The sequence below is a fragment of the Micromys minutus genome, assembly GCF_963924665.1.
Source record: "Micromys minutus genome assembly, chromosome: 32".
Taxonomy (NCBI): domain Eukaryota; kingdom Metazoa; phylum Chordata; class Mammalia; order Rodentia; family Muridae; genus Micromys; species Micromys minutus.
In genome coordinates this window covers 5269884-5289934 of record NC_137967.1, presented here as the reverse complement: position 1 = coordinate 5289934, position 20051 = coordinate 5269884, and the positions used below count along the sequence as shown (strand labels likewise).

The following is a 20051-nucleotide window of genomic DNA, read 5'->3' as shown; positions in this document are numbered from 1 at the left end:
TCCGTCGCCGTTCCTGCTGCCAGGGCTTAACCTACACTGTGGAGAACGGAGAACACCTAGACAGCTAAATGTCTCATATTGCCTAAGTCAAGGGGGGTCGTACCCACTCCACAGTAAAAAGCTTTTTGTCTTCTGGGCCGGACTGACTGCCCAAGTTGCCATGGAGACCACAGGGACCTGGGAACTGTTTAGGTAGTGGGCTACAGGCCACCATCTGTCATGTGTCATTTTAATTAATACATGACTCCTAGATTATAATTTATCCTTCCCAGATTTCTGACTCCATAGACAGCTAAATAACTGTAGCCTGACAGCTAGAAAACAGACCTCGCTCCTTACCCTAAGAATCCATCTTTGTAAAAGACAGTTTTGCCTCGTTCACAGACTTCACATAAAGGACACACACGTTCAGACGCAGGCTTTCACAGATGTAACCAGTTACTTCCCTAACCCTAACCAATAGAGTTCTTATAAATTAGCCTAACCCTAATAAAACATCCCAATCTATGATGCCCTTTCATTACAAGTTCAAATATAAGTTTCATTGGCTGTCTTTTAACTATGGACCTAAGATCGTGTCTCATTTTACTAAATGTATGTATATTAAGTCTTCTAGACAGAAGGAAAAAGCCCTCCTTGCTCCTTCTGCTCCATGAAAAGTTTTTGTCTTCCCTGAGCTCAGCTTAAAGACTGCTCAAGCTGTTCACAAATTTATCTTTTTTTTGTAAACTTACAAGCTGCAGGAAACTCACTCGGATCCACCTCTCACGGACCAAATAGACTCCATCCAGATAAATACAGTTGCCGATCAATAGCCTCAATTCCCACTTGTGACCTATTCCAGAGGGTGGGAATCCTCTCCTGTCTTCTTCCTGGGGTTGGGACTCCCCTCACCCCCAACCACCAAGAATTAAGGGTTTAAAATGTACACCTAGAAAATTCTTTTCCCCCAAACATATTTAATTTTACCATTAGTGTGTGTGTGTGTGTGTGTGTGTGAAGTCCAGGCATTTACTCAAAATCTACACATAAGACAGCTGCAGAGAAGCACCCCACAGATGCTCCCATTTTCTCTCGCAGACACAGAAGCTTCTCCTGGACCTGCTCCTTCCTACCAATCTACAGATGGTTCCATAGACCCTGGACAGCAAGGAAACAGCCAACTCCACTAAGAGTGGACCAACATCGCCATTCCCATCTTCTTAGGTTTCCCAGAAACATCACCCCAACGTCAGCAGAAAGTAGCTAAAAGTCACTACGACCCTATTCCTGCCTCACTATCACCTCGTTCTAATTTTCCCTTTTCTAAATTAAACCAAAGGGGAGGCATGTTAGCATTTCTTCTAGGCTCCACCCCACAGTTACCTGGCAATAGCCAGGTGTGCCTGACTCACTATAAAAGGGGCTACTTGCCCCCTCCTCATTCTCTTCCTTCTCTGTCCCTTCTGTCCCCATTTTCCTCCCTCTCTCTAACCGTTCATAGTTGGCCTCTACTCTCTCCCTTTCTCTGTCCCTACTACCCCCTCAATCCCCCCCCAATGCCCTAAATAAACTCTATTCTATACTATACTTGGTGTGGTGGTACCTCAGGGGGAAGGGATGCTTCAGCATAGGCCCGCAGAGGCACCCCCATCTCCTGTACCATATCTCCCCTACCAAACATCTCTGGCTTCCCTGTCTTTTTTATAAAACACAACAATATACATGTTTGAGATGCTCAAAATGTAAATACAAGTATCCTTTATGTCTGTTTATGACTGCTTCAAAGTTCTATGTGTGTACACCTAGAGCCTTCGGAGGCCAAAGAGGTGGTCTGATACCCTGAAACGAGCCACAGATATCTCTGGGCTATCATGTGGTTGTTGGGAGTTGAACCTGGGTTCTCTGCAAGAGCAGCTGCAAATGCTCTTTACCCCCCCCATTATTATTATTATTATTATTATTTGCTTTAAAGAATACTTTGTATTTTGTTTGTTTTCAAGGATTCTAGGTTAAGAGCCGTTGCTTCTTCAGGAGGACGGGGATTTGACTGCCAGCACCCACGTGGCGGCTCACACCTACGTCCAAGAAGCCATCTTCTCACCTCCACAGTTCCTGAACACAGGTGGTATAGAGACTTTCAGGCACACTTGTATAAACATAAAGTAAACCTTAAACAAGACTCCCCTCGCGGCTGGTTGCGAGAGGAAACCCGGCCGAAGAGCCCGGCCTGTGCGAGACTGTGAGCAAGGTTTCCATCGGGGCCTCCCGCCCCTGCCTTGCCGAGGAGGACTGAGCCCATGAGCCTGGGCTTAGTCTCAGAACCTCAGCACGGCTCCGCGTCTCCCTACCTCGGGCCGAGGGAACAGATGCTTTCCGGGATCCCAGGGAAACCCAGCTCCTCACGAGGAGGGCTCCCTCAGAGTAACTCCCCAGCATTGGGGGAAACTCCTCAGAGGGATTTCCGGTTCCAGGAACTTCTCCTCAAACTCATCCCACCCAGGTACCTCCGCGCCAAAATTCCAGAACCCACCACCTACGGCCTCCAGCCACTGAACACTCCGAGAAGAACGGGAGGAAACAGATTCAGGACTAAGTGACATCAAGGTTGGATAGTCCACTCTGCTATAGGACTATTGTCACCTTCTACCACCCCGAAAATTCCATTTGGAGGCGACAACGGGTTGCCACGGAAACAGCTTGAAGGCAAAACTGGGGTTACAGAGGTGGCACGGAAGCACCGGGAGTTTAGAAATGACAGCACGGCTTTTGATTGGTGGCTGTCACGACTGGTGTCAGATTACCACACGCGCGGTGTGAGGAAAAGGTTCCAGAGAAGGGCGAATAACGGTGAGCAATTAGGGGAGGGAATAATCTGGCGTGTCGCTCGGGCTTCTGGGAAATGGAGTTCCCGGTAGGGCACAGGGCGTCTGGATGCCGAGTTAGAGGAAGCAGGCCGCGTCTGCACGCTGTCGTCAGGGCCGGCGGGGGATGCGCGCGCAGCCCTCCCTCCCCGGAAGTTTCTGCTGGGCAACTGAAGAGGTGAGTCCGAGTTTCTGCTCCGGATCGGAACAGGAGCCCGCGCCGTGAGAAACCCCGGCGCCCACGGCTTCTCCTCAAGGACAGTGATGAGGAGCCGCTCGGCGGGGCAGCCTGTGACGTCACCGCCTGAGGAAGGCGGAGGCCGACCGAGGCTGGGGTTCGGGGTGGGGAGGGGAGCGCCCACTAGCCCTGTTTTGCCCGGGAGGCGGGGCTGCAGCCACGTTGGGCGGAGCCTGTGAGGAGTGGCCGACGCTCCATCTCCGCGGGGTATGTGCTCTCCGGTTTCCTTTGGATTGTGGGGCCCACGTCCAGTCTCTGTCACTTAGGGAAGTATCGGTCCCGCACTTGTGGAGGAGTGTAGCCTTTGGTCCTCTGCTGTGCTGCGTTCTTGGAACATGAGCAGAGTCGGTGGTACTTAGCTGATGTTCGTAAGTAGGGTCAGTGAAGCGGACTGGAGTATCATAGCCTGAACTGGCTGTGCGGCCTTGGACAGGAGACCTCAGCGCTCAGATCGCTTGGTTTCGTGCACTAACTATATGTAAGGATCTGCGCAACAGACACTTAATGCATTATATACTATATATAATACACTATATAAATATATGCCACCTCTCCTAGGAGTAGCTCTAAACTCTCAGCGATGTCTTACCACTTGGGAGGCCGAGTCAGGAGGATTTCCGGGAATAGTGAATTCCAGAACAACCCAGCATGGACCACAAAATGACAGACGCCTCAGTTTAATTAAAGTTGGATGTAGTGGTCTACTCGGTTAAGCTCAGCATTTGGGAGCTTCAAATGCTAGAGGATCAAAAGTTCGTGGTCAGCCTAGGCTACATGAGACACCACTGTCTTTAAAAAAAAAAAAATTAAGTCTTGCCTAAGGACTGGAGAATTGGTTCAGTATTTGAGTGGTTGCTGTCTTCCAGAGGTCTCAGGTTGGTTTCCAGTTCATGACTCCCTGTAACCCCAGTTGTAGGGAGTCAGGGCATTGGCCTTCACATGGATTCACATGCACATATCTGTAGTGAAAATTCTGGAATTTTCATTTCTTTAAAAACACACAGAAATAAAAGAATGTTTTAGTGCCAGATGTGGTGGGGCTTTGGGGTAGCTTCTCAGCAGCTGACTGCTTCTGCCTCGTGCTCTAGCAGATCATGATTTTGCCAGCTTCTACAATTGTGTGGCGCTTGGAATTCTGGGAACTTCTCAGAGGGCATATCAATGCTAGGGCCTCAACGGGGGAGGGGGGGCAATGAGTGTTGGTTGGGGGGTGTTTGTTAGTAGTTGTGCTCAAAGAAGAAATGAATTAGATTCAGAGATCTCTCTCCCTCTGTCCCTCTGTCCTTCTTTCTCTCCTATCTAGCGATAAAGGGTGAAATGGGGAGGAGGGCGGGGGGGGGGGTTGGGAAAAGAAGTCACAGAGTAGCAAAGACCTGCTACACTCCCACATGCACCCACACATACACAAAATGAAAGATCATAAAGATGACTACTTTTAAGTTCTGCATAACCAGTTTACATTCTAAGGTTGGTTGAGGTGCCAGAAGAAGGTGAAGTCAGTTGTATAATACGTTTCTGTGGTGCCTCGCCTACATGTTTGCATCCAGAATGTCGTCTGCTTGCAGTTCACATTGCCACGCAGCCCATGATTACCTGCCTGAACTCATTCGCTGATGGGTCACCAACAGGACTGTGGCTGTTTTTCATCATCACAGATGGTGCTGCAGTAGCTGCAGGCTCTATTTCTGTATGTGTCATGTATTGGCAGGTGCCAGAACAGGGTGTCAGATCCTCTGGAGCTGAAATTACAGGTGATGCGAGCCAGCCATCAGTCCGGGTGCTGGAGACTGAGTTTGGGTCCTCTGGAAGAATAGTGCATTCTCAATCCCTGAGACATCCACCCTACCCTCAAAACTTGAGTTGAAGTGGATTGTGATGACCACCGTTTTGTTAACAAACCACACTGACGAGGTGTGGTGACTTGTGGTCATTATCATTAGGATGTGACTTCAATAGAAGAAGGCAGTGGAGGCTGGTGACAGGCTGCTGAGATAGAGGGTGCCTGGTGTTGATGTTGCCTTGATGTTGCCTGGCTTGATGTTGCCTGGCTCAGGTCCCCGCTGAGCACCCGCTTCCACGTGGGAACCTGCAAGAATATTCTGACCTGAAGCTAAGAACCCCGTTTGTTTCTTCACGTTGAAGTTGGTACCAGGTTGTGTGGGTGATGGTGCACACCTGTAACCCCATTATTTGGGGAGTGGGAACAGAAGTGCAAGGCTAGCCTGGACTATGTGAGACTCTTATCTCAAAACTAAAATGAGGGCTGGAGAAATGGTTCAGTGGTTTAAGAGCACTGACTGTTCTTCCAGAGGTCCTGAGTTCAATTCCCAGCAACCACATGGTGGCTCACAACCATCTGTAATGAGATCTGTTGCCCTCTTCTGGTGTGTCTGAAGACAGCGACAGTGTACTCACACATAATAAATAAGTTGATCTTAAAAAAAAGAGAAACAAATGAGCTTTAAGTGAAAGGATGGATGGATGAGCATCCAGGTGACACCTGCTGGCTCTTCCCAGTATCTGTCACTTGGGAAATGATTCTTCATCAGTATCTCTCTCTTTGTCCATTTTCAGGCTGTTGTCAAGATGGAGTATCTAAACCAGTAGTCCAGGGACCAGACCCCGAGTCCACAAAGGTACATTGCCTCTGCGGCGTATTTCCCACCAACAATCCCACAGTCTCCTCTCATGGCTGCAGGTGGACTTTCCTACCCTTTGATCCAGGGTGTAGCAAGGCTCACCTAGTGAGGCAACTGTTCCTTCCAAGAGGCCATCTTTATCCCAGTGACTGCTGAGGAAAGTAGGTTTAGCGTAGAATCACCAAAGTCTACCAACAAAACTAGGTGTGGTGGGGACACCTGTTGTCCCAGCAATCAGCAGGTGGGCTGAGGTTAGCCTGGACTCTACAGGAAGACCCAACATAATGGGTAATTTAACAACTGCACTGTTAGGGCTGCCTTGGAGACAAGTCTCTGAGCATACGTGGCAGGGATTATCTAGATTATGGTCTCTGAGTTGGGAAAATCTACCCAGAATGTGGGTGGCAACATTCTGTGGGTCAGGGTCCTGGATTGTATAAAAAGAGCACCTGCATTCATGTCTCTCTGCTTCCTGTCTGTCACTGGGACAGCCACCTCACGCTCCTGCTGCCATGGCTTCCACCTTGGTGACCTGTACCCCCGAACTGTGAGCCTTAACTTGCTTTTGTCCAGATATTCAAATGCAGCAAAGAAAGTAATAAACACTGTGTCTCAAACAAAAGACGCTACATACAGTTTACAGACATAAAACCTCCAGGGATTTCCAGACCACTTTCTGTATACGGAGTCTAGTGGACTCTGCTCTTGTCCCATCTTCTGTGCAATGCCACGGTGGTGACAACCCCAGGTCACTCTCTCCCTGGTGCCAACTTTGGACAATCGCCCATATCCAGTTTTGATCTGGTGGTTCCAGAGTCACCTCAGCTTCAACTTTGTCACTACCTGAAGGGAGAAGGAGAAAGAGATGCTAACAACAAATAAATAAATTAAATTAAAGTAAAGCCTCTCCAGTATTTACACCTTTGGAAAAACCCATGTGATAATTGACGTGTGACATGTCCCTAACAGGCCTATGTGATTGAATACGCTGCTCCAGCTGTGTTGTGGGGTCAGGAGATGTTTGGGCGTGCAGCATACCCAGCAGACATAAGGCACCGGCACTGAGCTTCTGGCTGCAGCTCTTTGTGAACAGTTAAAGTCACATGCTCCCAGTGCTGTGGCCATGAGCCGCAAGCGTCCACCGTGCTTTCTCTGCTTTTATGACCTGAACTAGAGCCAGAATCATTTTTATATTGGTCTGCTTGTGTTTACTTAGTTATTTAAGTATGCATACATATGGACTGGTTTGAGTTTTGTTGTTTGCTTTTTGTTTTTTTTTTTGTTTTTTTTTTTTTTTGTCAAGTTGACACAGCTGGGAAGAGAGACCCTCAATTAAGTAAATGCCTCTATCAGACTGGGCCGTAGGCAAGTTTGTGGAGTACTTTCTGAATGAAAAGAAATTATATTACTGCTCCTAGGTATGATTTTGGTGAAAAGGTTTATCGTAAATATGAGGAAGAAAAGAACCAGAGACATCTAGAGTCAGGACATCATCATGGCCATGAGAGGCAGTGGGGGTGAAGAGCAAGAGAGGGAACAAAGAGAGAGAGTGAAGAGAGTACCTGGGACCCTCTAGAGACCAAGAGAACCAGGAGATTGCACAGCCAAAAAGGTTGGATTATAGGGGGAAGAGCAGCTGGGAGAAGGGCATGGAAACCCAGGGGCTAGAGAACCTGGCAGCCAGCATCTACTTTGATGTGTTAAGTAGGTACCTCAGCCATTTATCCTGAGTTTGAGATCTCACACTTTCTTTAATCTTTGATGTGTGAGGGCCCAGCCCACTGTGGGTGGAGTCACTCATAGAAGGCCCAGCCCACTGTGGGTGGAGTCACTCATTGAAGACCCAGCCCACTGTAGGTGGAGTCATACAGAAGGCCCAGCCCACTGTGGGTGGGAGGCCACACATAGACAGGTGGTCTTTGGTTCTTTAAGAAAGCAGGCTGAGCAAGTCATGGGGAGCAAGCCAGTAAGCAGCACTCCTCCATGGCCTCTGCTTCTGTTCCTGCTTGAGTTTCTGCCCTTACTTCCCTCCATGATGGATTATAAACTTGAAGATTAAATAAGTCCCTTCCTGTCAACTTGCCTCTGGTCATGGTGTTTATCACAGCAATAGAAAGCAAGTTATGACAGCATATAAGTGTGTAGGTGATATGGAGTGCATGTAGTGCTCAGGACACTTCTTTCCCTCCAGTGTGGGACTCAGGGATAAAACGCAGATTGCTAGCCCTGGCAGCAAGTACTTTAACCCATTAAGCCAGAGATTTTCAACCCGTGGGTCACAACCCCTTTGAAGGGTCAAACCACCCTTTCACAGGGGTTGATATCAGCTCTTATGCATGTCAGCTGTTTACATTACAATTCTTAACAGCAAAATTACAGTCAGGAAGTAGCATTGAAAACAACTTTATGGTTGGAAGTCACCACAACATGGAGAACTGTATTAAAGGGCCCAGTGATAGGAGGGTTGAAAATCACTGCATTTGCCAGCCCTTGGGAGCCAGAATAAGCCTGCCTTGTGTGGGTTGTTCATGTGCGGTGGTCTGTGACAGCAATCAGAAGAGCACTCAGTGGTGTCTGAGGGAAGGTTGTCAGCAGCACTGCCAGCTGCGCCTGTTAACGTCTGGGAAGGGAGCAGGGTCTGAGCGACCATCTTTGCAGCACAGCACGTCACATAATACACAGCTCTATGGCTGACCTTGGCTTGAGTGATCTTGAGCCTTAGCAACACTTGAGCTCTGCCACTGCCCTGAGAAAGAGACCGCTCTCTCCACTCTGCGGAGACATCTGTAACTACAGTTTAGATGGCTGTGGCTTTCAAAGGCAGGTTCTGGAATTCTCTAAATCATCAGTAAGAAGGAACAGGCCCAAACAGTTCTGAGATTCCAGTATGGAAAGAGGAAAGGGAAGGGCAGACAGATCAGTAAAAGGGAGCTGGGAGGCGGCTCAGTTGGGAGATTGCTCAGGTTCCTTTCTGCTGCTGTTATAAAATACTGACCAGATGAAACTTAGGAGAGGGAAGGATTTCTGTGGCTCGAACTTCCAGACACACTCCTATCATTGAGGGAGTCAGAGCATGAACTTGACTCGGAAACTGCAGAGTCGCTGCCTGCTGGTGCATGCACATCTGGCCTTCTTATATGGCCTAGGACAATCTACAAAGGCAGTGGTGCTGCCTGTAGTGAGCTGGTCCTTCTGTGTCAGTCAAGACAATTCCCCCACATGCAAATTTGATCCAAACAATTCCTCAATGGAAGCTTTCCTCTAGGCTGAGTCTTGTCAAGTTGATAATTAAAGCTAAGACACCATAAAGACCTTAGGACTCACAGAAAAATCTGGGTGTGATGGTGCCCACCTATAATCCTAGCCTGGGGAGTCAGAGACAGCGATCCCTAGATTGAACTGGTCAGACAGACTTTTCTACTTACCAAGCTACAGGCTAGTGAGAGGAACTGTCTCAAAAAACAAGGTGGGTGTTGCCTAGGGAGCAGGACCCCAGGGTGACATCTGGCCTCCAGACACCTGCACACCCCCTTTGCTGTTGCAGCTCCTGTTCTGTTGTGGTGTCATCCTGATTCCTGTCTCTTCCCTTTCTGTGTTACAGCATGATCTCCTTCTGTCCAGTCTGTGGCAAAAGTGTCCAAGCATCATTCAAGTTCTGTCCTTACTGTGGCAAGGCCCTGCCTGTAGAGGAAGATGTAGGAACCCAGACGAGCACTACGCCTCTTGTGTCATCCTTTCGAGGTAGGAACCAGGAAAGTCCTTCCTGGCCCTGCAGTTCCTAACAGCTTCTGTAGTTGAAATTCCTGACTATGTGACTGTCAGAGGGTGCTCGCTGGGTCTTATGACCACAAGAAGGAAAGTTTCTGTTACAGTTAAGCCTGGTTGCAGAAACAGGGGTTGAAGTGGAAACTTCTAGCTTCTTTGGAAAATCGGTTATGTTAAAATGGTGTCTTGCTGAAGCAGACACGGGTGAAAGGATGTTTCTTTTTTCTTTTTCATTTATTTCAAGTATGAGTACACTGTAGCTGTCTTCAGACACACTAGAAGAGGGCATCATATTTCATTACAGATGGTTGTGAGCCACTATGTGGTTGCTGGGATTTGAATTCAGGACCGTGGGAAGAGCAGTCAGTGCTCTTAATAACTGAGCCATCTCAAACACATGAAAGGACGCTTGAAAGGAGTACAGATCTGACCCCAGAGACAGTGGGAGACAAGCACTGAGCTTTGGTTTGGTTTGCTCCACCCAACTATTCTACACTAACCACAGGCACGCATTAGTTCACCTTCTATAGTGGAGCGTTGTTGAGCTCCACTGTGGTAATATTGCCATTAAAAGAATCTTGCCAAAGAACTGCTTAGGAGGTTCCTGTGGCAGCTTGCCACTTCAGCAGCCCTTGCAGTTTCTTCAGAACTGGACTGGAGCTGCTGGTTCGTGTTTGGTGTGTATCTGCCTAGAGGACTGAGCTGCTGCCTAAGAAGATTGATGTCACCCCCAAACAACTGTTGCTAAAGAGGTTCACTTTCCCTGTGTTCTAGTAACTATTCTCTTCCACTGCCTCTGCTGGGCTAGAGAAGTTGGACGTTCAGTAAAGTAGGTTGCAAAACATTTATGCCTGTAAGAGGTAGACATGGGGGCACTTTTGGCAAACAGTTTGACTGGACAGTGATGTCAGCTGTGTCTTAGAGGAAGGAGATGCAGCTGAAGTGAGCAGGAGCACACCAATATGTTTGCAGAATGTAAAATCTAGCCCTCTCATCACACAGTCATAGTGCAGGGCCGCAGTTGGACTGTGCTGGATGCATATTAAAACACTGAGTGCTTAGTGTACATTTCTTCAAGGGCACACGTGGCATTTAGAAGGCAGCTTGCAGGAGTTTGTTCTCTCCCCCATGTGGGCTGAGGATTGAACTTTCATCATTAGGCTCCGTAGCAAGTACCTGCACCCAATGAGCCGTCTTGCCAGGTGTAGGCTTACATTTTTCACAACCTACTTTAATAATGGTTCCTAAACGCTTTAACCTCTTCTAGCCCTTCACCCACCAGAAGTAGTGGAAAAGAAAGGTTAGTAGGGCAAAGGGCTTGTTTAGAAATGGTTCTTCTGGGCGATTCCAGTCTCCACCGTCAGGATATCAGCAGTTCAGTTCCCAGGAATCAGCAACAGCAGTTTGATCCAGAAGAAACCTCGAGGCTCTGCCAATTGGCCCTAGTCTGTCGAGTCTGCAGAAGCAGCAAGAAGTCTCCAGAACACCTCCAGAAGTTCTTTGATGCATCTCTCTGTACCATGAAGAACGGTGATCAGCTAAGAAGGCAAGGCGAACTAAAGCCACATCACTGCAGACCAGCATTGGCAAAGCCCAAGGACAGCAAAGAGTGACAAGGGGAACCAGTGCCACAGTGTCATCCCGTCTGCTGGGTTAGACTTACATCCTCTCCAGACGTCACATCTTCTCTCAGGCATCCGCTCTAGCAAGACATCACATGCCCTCTCTCCAGGCAGCTTCCAGAAAAATACCACATGTCTGTTCTCAGCAAAACGTCCTCCCATAAGACAAGAAAATGTCACGTGACACAGCCGAGTCTCTAAAGAAACCAGAAATGTCCACTTTATCCGCGGCTTCCATGGTGCTTTTCAGTGATCATCATGACAGCTGACAACTGTCCCGCTGCTGTCACTTAGCATGCATGTGGACCATAATGAAGTTAACATTGTCTGGAATCACTGAAGCCAGGTATGGTAGCCTGTGCCTGTAATCCAAACACTTGGGAAGCTGAGGCAGGAGAATCACTATGAGTCTGAGTCCTGTGCATTGAGATTCTGTCTCAAGTGTAAAACAGAAATGGGGCTGGAGAGATGGCTCAGTTGTTAAGAGCACTGAAAAGAATTAAAAGATGCAAATATTTGCAAAGCATGTTTAATATGTTTGCAGAATGTAATAAAAGTGCTTTAAGTGCATATTATATAAGCATATATGTGTATATAATTATGGAATAAGAAACAGTATATGCTTTAAAAGACCAGGCACAGCTGGAGAGAATTCATGAAGTAGATATAGGCAAAAATGTTTTGCGACCTACTGTTTTAATTAGGGTTCAGCCTCTCTAGCCTACCACGCAGCAGAGGCAATGGAAGAGAAAAGTGACTGGGGTGCGGGGGAAGTGGACCTGCTCAGCATAGTTCCTTGAGGGTCAAGGCAGCAGTTGAGTCCTGTAGCAAACACCAAGTATGATTCAGCAGCTGCAGACCAGTCCTCCAGGCAGGCAGACACCAGGCAGCTGTAGCCCAATCCCTGAAGAAACTGCCAGGCTCACCAACTGGCCTAAGACGAGACGGCTGACGTGGCAGGCTTCCACGGGAAGCAGTTCTTGGGCGAGTCTCTCTCCATGATGGTGTTATCACAAGTTGAGCTCAACAAGGCTATATAAGGCCAACCAATAACTGTGTGTTAGGGATGAATGCGGGCGGAGCAAATCAAACCAAGGCTCAGTGCTGTTTCCCACTGTCTGCGGGGTCAGATTTATACTCCCTCATCACAGGTCCTTTCACATGTTTGCTATATCTAGACATTCTTTTATTTTTTTAAAGATTTATTTATTATGTATATTGCATTCTGCCTGTGTGTATGTCTGCAGCCAGAAGAGGGCACCAGATCTCGTGACAGATGGTTGTAAGCCCCCATGTGGTCGCTGGGAATTGAACTCAGGACCCTGGAAGAGCAGTCGGTGCTCTAACCACTGAACCATCTCTCCAGCCCTAGACATTCTTTCTCCTGTGTCTGCTTCAGGAAAACAGCCTTTCACGTGTTTGCGTTGCCACGGCATCCTTTCAGCTGTGCCCCAGGAAAACATCCGTTGGCATAACTAACTTTCCAGAGAAACTAGGAGTTTCCACATTAAGTTGAATATAGAACTGGAGAATTTACTCAGAAGCAGGACACAGTGGCACATGTGTGTAATCCCCGCACTTAGGAGGCCTAGGAAGGACAACCGGAATCTTCTAGAGTCTAATATGTCATATAAGAAGGCCTTAGCTCTCTCTCTTTGTTTGGTGTTCTGTCGCGCGCCCCATGTCCCACTGGCAGGAATAGGCGTGCAACAACAGGATTCTTCTGCGAACAACCTTTATTGTACAGCACTCTGAGCAGGAGACTTCTCCTTGAGCAGGGGACTACTCCTGAGCAGGGGACTTCTCTTGAGCAGGAGACTTCTCCACGTGGGGCTTCTCCGGTGGGATCTCTCCACGTGGGACTTCTCTTCTGCAGGGGTCTTCTCTTGCAGGGGTCTTCTCCACGTGGGAGTCCCTCGTGGGAGAGAAATGCACTGCTTATATATGCCCAAGAGACTTGTATCGCTACCTGATTGGTGCATCCTCCAGTAGCTCATTAGCATGCCCCGAGAGCGGGCTGTGACGTATGTGGTGCATGTGCTCTAAGTCTCTTGGCTGGGCAACAGCTCTGTTTGCTGAGTCCTTGGCGGGAAGCCGGCGTCATGTATTGGCACCAACGGCTTCCTACATTTCTCCCTTTTCTCTTAAATAAAAACATAAAACATGGCCGATCAACCATCAGGCTCTTGTTGGACCTTTAGGGTTCAAGACCATGATCAGCAATAATTTTGGGTAAGGCACCTTCCTGAGTGCAATGGGAACGAGCCCTGCAGGGTGCAAAGGCTGCCTAAGTGTAGGACACCCGATCCTGGTGCAATGCCTTGTAAAGCTCAGGGTGCAGGGGCTATCCATACACAGACCCAACATTTTTCCTTAAGCATACTAAGCCAAACAGAGGGAGAGGTGCCCATTTCGAGTGCAGCAAGAGCTTGTGCTATGACCGCTATGTCACGTTATTGTTGAGTACGGAGTTTGCACACCATCTAGAGCAGAAACACAGTCTCTCTGCACAAAAGCATGCCAAAATTACTTGATAAGGCAAGAGTTCTATAATCCCCATAACCCTGCTAATTCTGTGTCTAAGGGCAAGAACAGTACATCAAAGGTTTCAATGGTGTCAAACAAACAAGAAAATAATTTTGCATTAAGGCACATGGGCATCGGTTTTGGGAACACCGACAGAATCTTCCATCTCGGTTCCGCTTGAATCATCATGCAGGACAGGCTCATCTGAAGCAGGTGGAACAGCTTCTTGTTCTGGTAGCACTCGACGTGTTAGACGTTCTGGGATCCAAATTGGACTTTCTTCTCCCTGTGGAAAAACACAAATAGCTCCCCTGGATCGTATTAAAATAGGATCTGGGCATTTCCAATTACCAGTGAGGACATCTTTCCATTTTACTAACTCTTTAGATGGCACAGGCCATTGTCCATGGCGCTCAGCAGCTGAATGGCCATGAGCGTCCAAACTTAAAAAATTTAAGGTAAGAAGTATAGTAGAAATGGCCATTTTGGGTGTGGGGGTATCTCTTCAATCCCCCCCTTTTTTTTTTGTTTAAATAAACCTTTAGGGTGCGATGAGCACGTTCAATGATGCCTTGACCCTGAGGATTATAAGGCAATCCTGTCAGGAGTGAAACTCCCATGTGATGGCAAAATTGCTTGAATTTTGCTGAGGTATATGCAGGACCATTGTCTGTTTTTAACACTTTAGGAATACCCCATGCACTCCATGCTTCAAGACAATGAGTGATAACATGAGAAGCCTTTTCTCCTGATAAAGGAGAAGCAAAAATAACTCCTTAGCAAGTGTCAATGGACACATGTACATATTTTAATTTCCCGAAGGAGGGAACATGGGTGACATCCATTTGCCAAACTTGGAGAGGCTAAATGCCTCGTGGGTTTACCCCTATATGTGAGGTGGTGACAAAGACGCTGCAGCTTCCACAGCGGAGAACTATGTCTCTGGCGTCTTTTCTGGTGATGGAGAAACACCTACGTAAGGTTTCAGCTGTCACATGAAACAGAGAATGGAACTGGGTGGCGGCCTCCACAGGGGTCAAGACTGCAAATGCAGTAGCTCGGGTGGCAAGATCTGCTAAATTATTACCTTGTGATATCGGGCCAGGTAGGCCTGAGTGGGCACGAATGTGCGTGATGTAGCAAGGAGAACGTCTGGATAACAGCTCTTGCTGAATTTGCATAAATATGGAAGCAACCGGGCTCCCAGATTTAATTAGACCAGCTACCTCTAGGGAATTAACTGCATTAACTACTTAAGAGGAGTCTGAGATTATATTAACGGGACCAGGGAAAGCACGTAAAACTTCTAGAACAATTTGACATTCAACCAGCTGAGGGGAATTTTGGACAAACTGTTTGGTTACTACTTTGCCTTCATGTACATATGCACCTAGTCCTGTTTTAGAGCCATCAGTATATACTATGTCACCTTTTGTAAGAGGAACTGCGCTTGTCACACGAGGAAACACGAGAGGCTGACAGCGTGCAAAGGTCAAAATTGGGTTTTTAGGGTAATGATTGTCAAATGTCCCAGAAAAGGCACATACAAGTATGGGCCAATCATCATTAACAGCAGCCAAAGTCTGTAACTGTTCTGCAGTATATGGAATAACTATTTTTTCTGGATAGGTACCAAAATGAGTAACAGCAGCCTTTAATCCTCGCAAGGCAAGTTTGGCTACAGCTGAGGGATACCATTCAATAGTTTTGGCTGGAGAAGCCTGTGGATGAATCCACAGCAAAGGACCTTTTTGCCATAATACTGTAGTAGGCAGCTTCTCAGTCTGTAAGAGACATAGCTCAAAAGGTTCACCAGGTTGTATTTTGACTAGCTAAGCTTTAGTCAAGGCTTTTTCTACCTCTTGTAAGGCTGCCACAGCCTCTGGGGTCAGAGACCGTGGGGATGTTAACTGTGGATCTCCTTCAAGAATATCAAACAAGGGTTTTAGTTCAGCAGTAGAAATCTTTAGGAAAGGCCTTAGCCAATTAATGTCTCCTAGGAGCTTTTGGAAATCATTTAATGTCTGTAAATGATCTCTCCTGATTTCTATTTTTTGAGGTACAACAAATTCTGGGTGAATGACGGCTCCTAAGAACGTTCCCACTTGTGATCGCTGATCTTTTTCTGAAGCTATCGTTAACCCAAAATGTTATAAGGACTTAACTAAATCATCAAAGGCTATTTCTAAGTCTTGAACATTAGGGCCACATAAAATGACGTCATCCATAAAATGAAAAATGGATAACGACAAGTATTGCCTTCTAATAGCGGTTAAAGCTTGTTGTACATACAGCTAGCACATAGTAGAACTGTTTGCCATTCCTTGTGGGAGAACTTTCCATTGGTATCTATCATCAGGTTCTACATGGTTTATGGCAGGCAGAGTAAAGGCAAACCTCTCTTTATCTCTGGGATGTAACAGTATAGAGAAAAAACAGTCTTTAATATCTATAATAATTATCTCCCACAGCTTGGGTAAAGCTGACAGAAGTGGGAGACCACGTTGAACAGACCCAAACAGTTGCATTTGTGCATTAATAGCTCTGAAGTCATGTAAGAGTCTCCATTTGCCTGATTTCTTTTTTATGACAAAAATTGGAGTATTCCAAGGGGAGCTAGAAGGCTCCAAATGTCCTAACTGTAATTGCTCTCTTACCAATTGATGGGCAGCCTCTAATTTTTCAGAGGAAAGAGGCCATTGAGGAACCCACACTGCCTCCTCTGAAAGCCATTGTATGGGCATAGTCCCCTCAACGGCCCCTAAGAAAAACCCAAACCACTTCGATCAGATTTTATGGTGGGCTGTATGGGGTCTGTAGGACCTTGATGATGTTTGCTAATGCCTCTTCCGGGGATATACCCCATATTAGTCATCATCTCTTGTGCAGGCAGAGAATAATTATTCATAAGTTTAAGACCTAGTTTTGTTAGAATGTCTCTTCCCCATAGATTAAACGGTATTGGAAGGACATACGGTGTAAAAGTTCCTTGTTGTCCCTCAGGGGCTTTCCATTTCAATGGCTTAGAGCTAATAGCAGGACTGGCTTCATAGTGAAGGCCTTGTAAAGAATGGGAAGATTGATTAACTGGCCACTTAGCAGGCCACCACTTAGTAGATATGATACTTTTATCAGCTCCAGTGTCTAAAAGTCCTTCAAAGGGTTTTCCTTCCACCTCTAAATTCATGGTTGGTCAGTATTCAAATCTACTATTAGATATGCTAAGTCAGTTCCTGAAAAACTAAGGCCTTTGTTTTCCCTTCTCACCCTGTTTGATGCAAATTGGGCCTGATAACTGGGGAGGATGAGCAATTGAGCAATCCGATCTCCTGGGGAGATGGGAAACATAATCTTTAGTTGGCCTTTATAATCTTGATCAATCACCCCAGGGTGTACTACCAAACCTTTAAGGGTGGCAGATGTGCACCCCAAAAGCAGCCCTATTGAATTAGCCGGTAGTGGCCCATGAAAGTCAGAAGTGATAGGCTGAACTCCCATTTGTGGAGTCAGGACAATTCTGGTGGTGGCACGAAGGTCCAATCCTGCGGAACCTGGAGTGGCTCTCCGCGGGGGTTCTCCTGCTCCCAGACTACTGGGGAGCTGGTTGCCCCATATATTTGAGGGCCCTGAGGACGGGGCCCCCGCTGTGCGTTTTTTGACGCTTCTAGGGGCCTCCCAGTGATATCTTTTACTGATCTACATTCATTAGCCCAATGCTTCCCTTTCTTACACTTAGGGCACAGGTCAGGAATACTCTTAAGGTTGAATCTAGAGCTCTGACTTTTACACTCTCTCTTTATATAACCAGGCTTCCCACATTGAAAGCAAATGACACTCTTTTAAAAAAGACCCAGCTGCCGTTGCCCCTGTAGTATGGCGGCAGCTAAACCTGCATTAGTTAAAGGTCCTCTGATCTCTCTGAAAGCTTTAATCCAGGTTTGCAATCCTTTAGCCTTGCAGGGGATGATGGGATTACGACATTCCTTAGTACATTGTTCAAAAATTAGTTGCTCTATCAAGGGCATAGCCTGTTCTTGGTCTCCAAATATTTTTCCTGCTGTCTCCATCATTCGGGCCACAAAATCTGAAAAGGGTTCACTTGGACTCTGAATAATTTTTGTCAGATTTCCTGACACTTCTCCCTTATTAGTGAGCTCTTTCCATGCCTTTACAGCACAAAGTGCTATCTGGCCATAGACTTCCACGGGATAGGCGGTTTGATGTATCGCCCACTGTCCCTGTCCAGATAACATCTTGAAATCCCAAGCTGGCTGTCCTGCAGTTGCATTGGTGCGAGCCTGGGCCTGACAAGCATCATGCCACAAGGCTTTCCACTCAATGTATTGTCCCATACTTGGGAGACAAGCTTTGGTAACAAACTGCCAATCAGCAGGTGTCATGGCTATTGTAGTTAATCTCTCTATCAGAGACATGGTAAAATTAGCAGTGACTCCATAAATTCGGACTGACTCCGCCAACTCTTTGACTTGTTTATGTTCTAGAGGGTGATAACTGCGGATGTTGTTATTTTCCTCAAACACAGGAAACATTTGCCTGAGGGCGTGGCGTGTCTCTGGTGAACAAAAGGAGAATTCACACTTCCTCTCTGCATGAGGTGGAAAAGCAGAGACTGCTTTTTGTTTTGATAAAGTTTTCTGTCTCGGCTGAAATTGCTCTGCCCCAAATTCTTTTGCTTCTTCTTTTTCTAAACTTTCTTCCTCAGATTCAAATAATTCAGTCTCTGACCCTTCTCTGCCAGCTCTAAAGCTTTTTGCTCCTTTAGCGGATACAAAGCATCCTCTCCAGGAAACTTGCACTTTGTTTCCCCAGGCACAATCCTCTCTTCTCCCGGTGGTCTTTCCGCCTTTAACTTCACTCCGTTTCTGACTTGTTTTGAACATGCCTCTCGGAGCCTACCTCTTTTACTTTTTTCTTGCACGCTCCCTTTTTCATTATGCTCCCTTTCTGACCCGCCCTCTTGGTGCTACGTGATAACTTTCTGTCTAGATAACTTCCACAACAGTAATGTTACAACAGTTACCACAAATGCAAGCAATAACCCTTCTACTGCCGGAGAAAATCCAAGAAGAGAAATGCCTAAGTTTTTGGCACGCTCTTTTGGCACCCTGTAAAATCCAAAGAGGAACATGTTTGTCGGAACTTACCATTTACCTTTTCATAGTTCTGGATCCACTGAAGGGTCCCCGTGGCGCTTCCCGGGATTTTCGGCACCACTTGTCGCCCGCCCCATGCGCAGGAACAGGCGTGCAACAACAGGATTCTTCTGCGAACAACCTTTATTGTACAGCACTCTGAGCAGGAGACTTCTCCTTGAGCAGGGGACTACTCCTGAGCAGGGGACTTCTCTTGAGCAGGAGACTTCTCCACATGGGGCTTCTCTGGTGGGATCTCTCCACGTGGGACTTCTCTTCTGCAGGGGTCTTCTCTTGCAGGGGTCTTCTCCATGTGGGAGTCCCTCGTGGGAGAGAAATGCACTGCTTATATATGCCCAAGAGACTTGTGTTGCTACCTGATTGGTGCATCCTCCAGTAGGTCATTAGTGTGCCCCGAGAGTGGGCTATGACGTATGTGGTGCATGTGCTCTAAGTCTCTTGGCTGGGCAACAGCTCTGTTTGCTGAGTCCTCGGCGGGAAGCCGGCGCCACGTATTGGCACCAACGGCTTCCTACAGTGTTCTGTGGGAGGGTTTCTCTCCGTAGCCCTGGTGGCCCTGGGACTTATTCTGTAGACCAGGCTAGCCTCCAACTCGGAGATCTGCCTGCCTCTGCCTCCCAAGTGCTAGGATTAAAGGTGCGCACCACCACTGCCCAGCTGAAAATCTTTCTCTTAAAAACAAATAGCTGACCCAGCAAGATAGACTGAAGGTGAAGGTGCTTGCTGCTCAAACCTGATGCACTGAGTTCGCTCACTGGGAGCCACAGGACATTACAGTGTTATAATGTGAATGCATTGAACTCAAATTCCCAAAACAAGTTGCTCAGAAGACAACAGCCTGACAAGTGATGGAAGATGTGAACAAGGAGGCTGGGCTAGTGGAGGAGAGAGAGCAGGAGACACGCCCTCTGTCAGCGGGCGGGAGACAGGCACTCCTGGGCAGCGGGCAGTGGAGGCACAGGGCTGTTCTATGAAAATCAGGAAAGCATGGCTTACCCTGAGCATAGAGTTCTGCTTCTGCCGTATGTGGGTCCCTTCCGTCAGACTTCTCATCTGCGTTTGGTTCACCCGTAGGCTCCAGGAGAGACCTGAACTCCAGTTCTGAAACCTCCCCCAAGAAAGTGAAATGGTCACACACTGTCACTTCTCTCCCGCTCTCCCTCCACTCTGACTGTGACAGTTCTGGGTCTGACGACACCTTGAGTTCTGCCAGAGCCACAGGTGAGAGCTGGGACTGGTCCTCT

The 20051-nt window shown here is 47.4% G+C and overlaps 1 protein-coding gene across 1 annotated transcript in view; it reads left to right on the top strand.

Annotated features, from left to right (window-relative positions):
* Positions 1 to 2916: 2916 nt before the first annotated feature.
* VRK3 (VRK serine/threonine kinase 3) overlaps positions 2917 to 20051 on the top strand; it is a 35491-nt gene continuing 18356 nt past the window's right edge. Inside the window, exons 1-4 of the mRNA XM_080908394.1 lie at positions 2917 to 3021; positions 5656 to 5717; positions 9322 to 9461; positions 19882 to 20028. Of these exons, the coding sequence (XP_080764520.1) occupies positions 9323 to 9461; positions 19882 to 20028 (286 nt within the window). The 5' untranslated portion in view covers positions 2917 to 3021; positions 5656 to 5717; position 9322. The remainder of the gene's footprint in view (positions 3022 to 5655; positions 5718 to 9321; positions 9462 to 19881; positions 20029 to 20051) is intronic.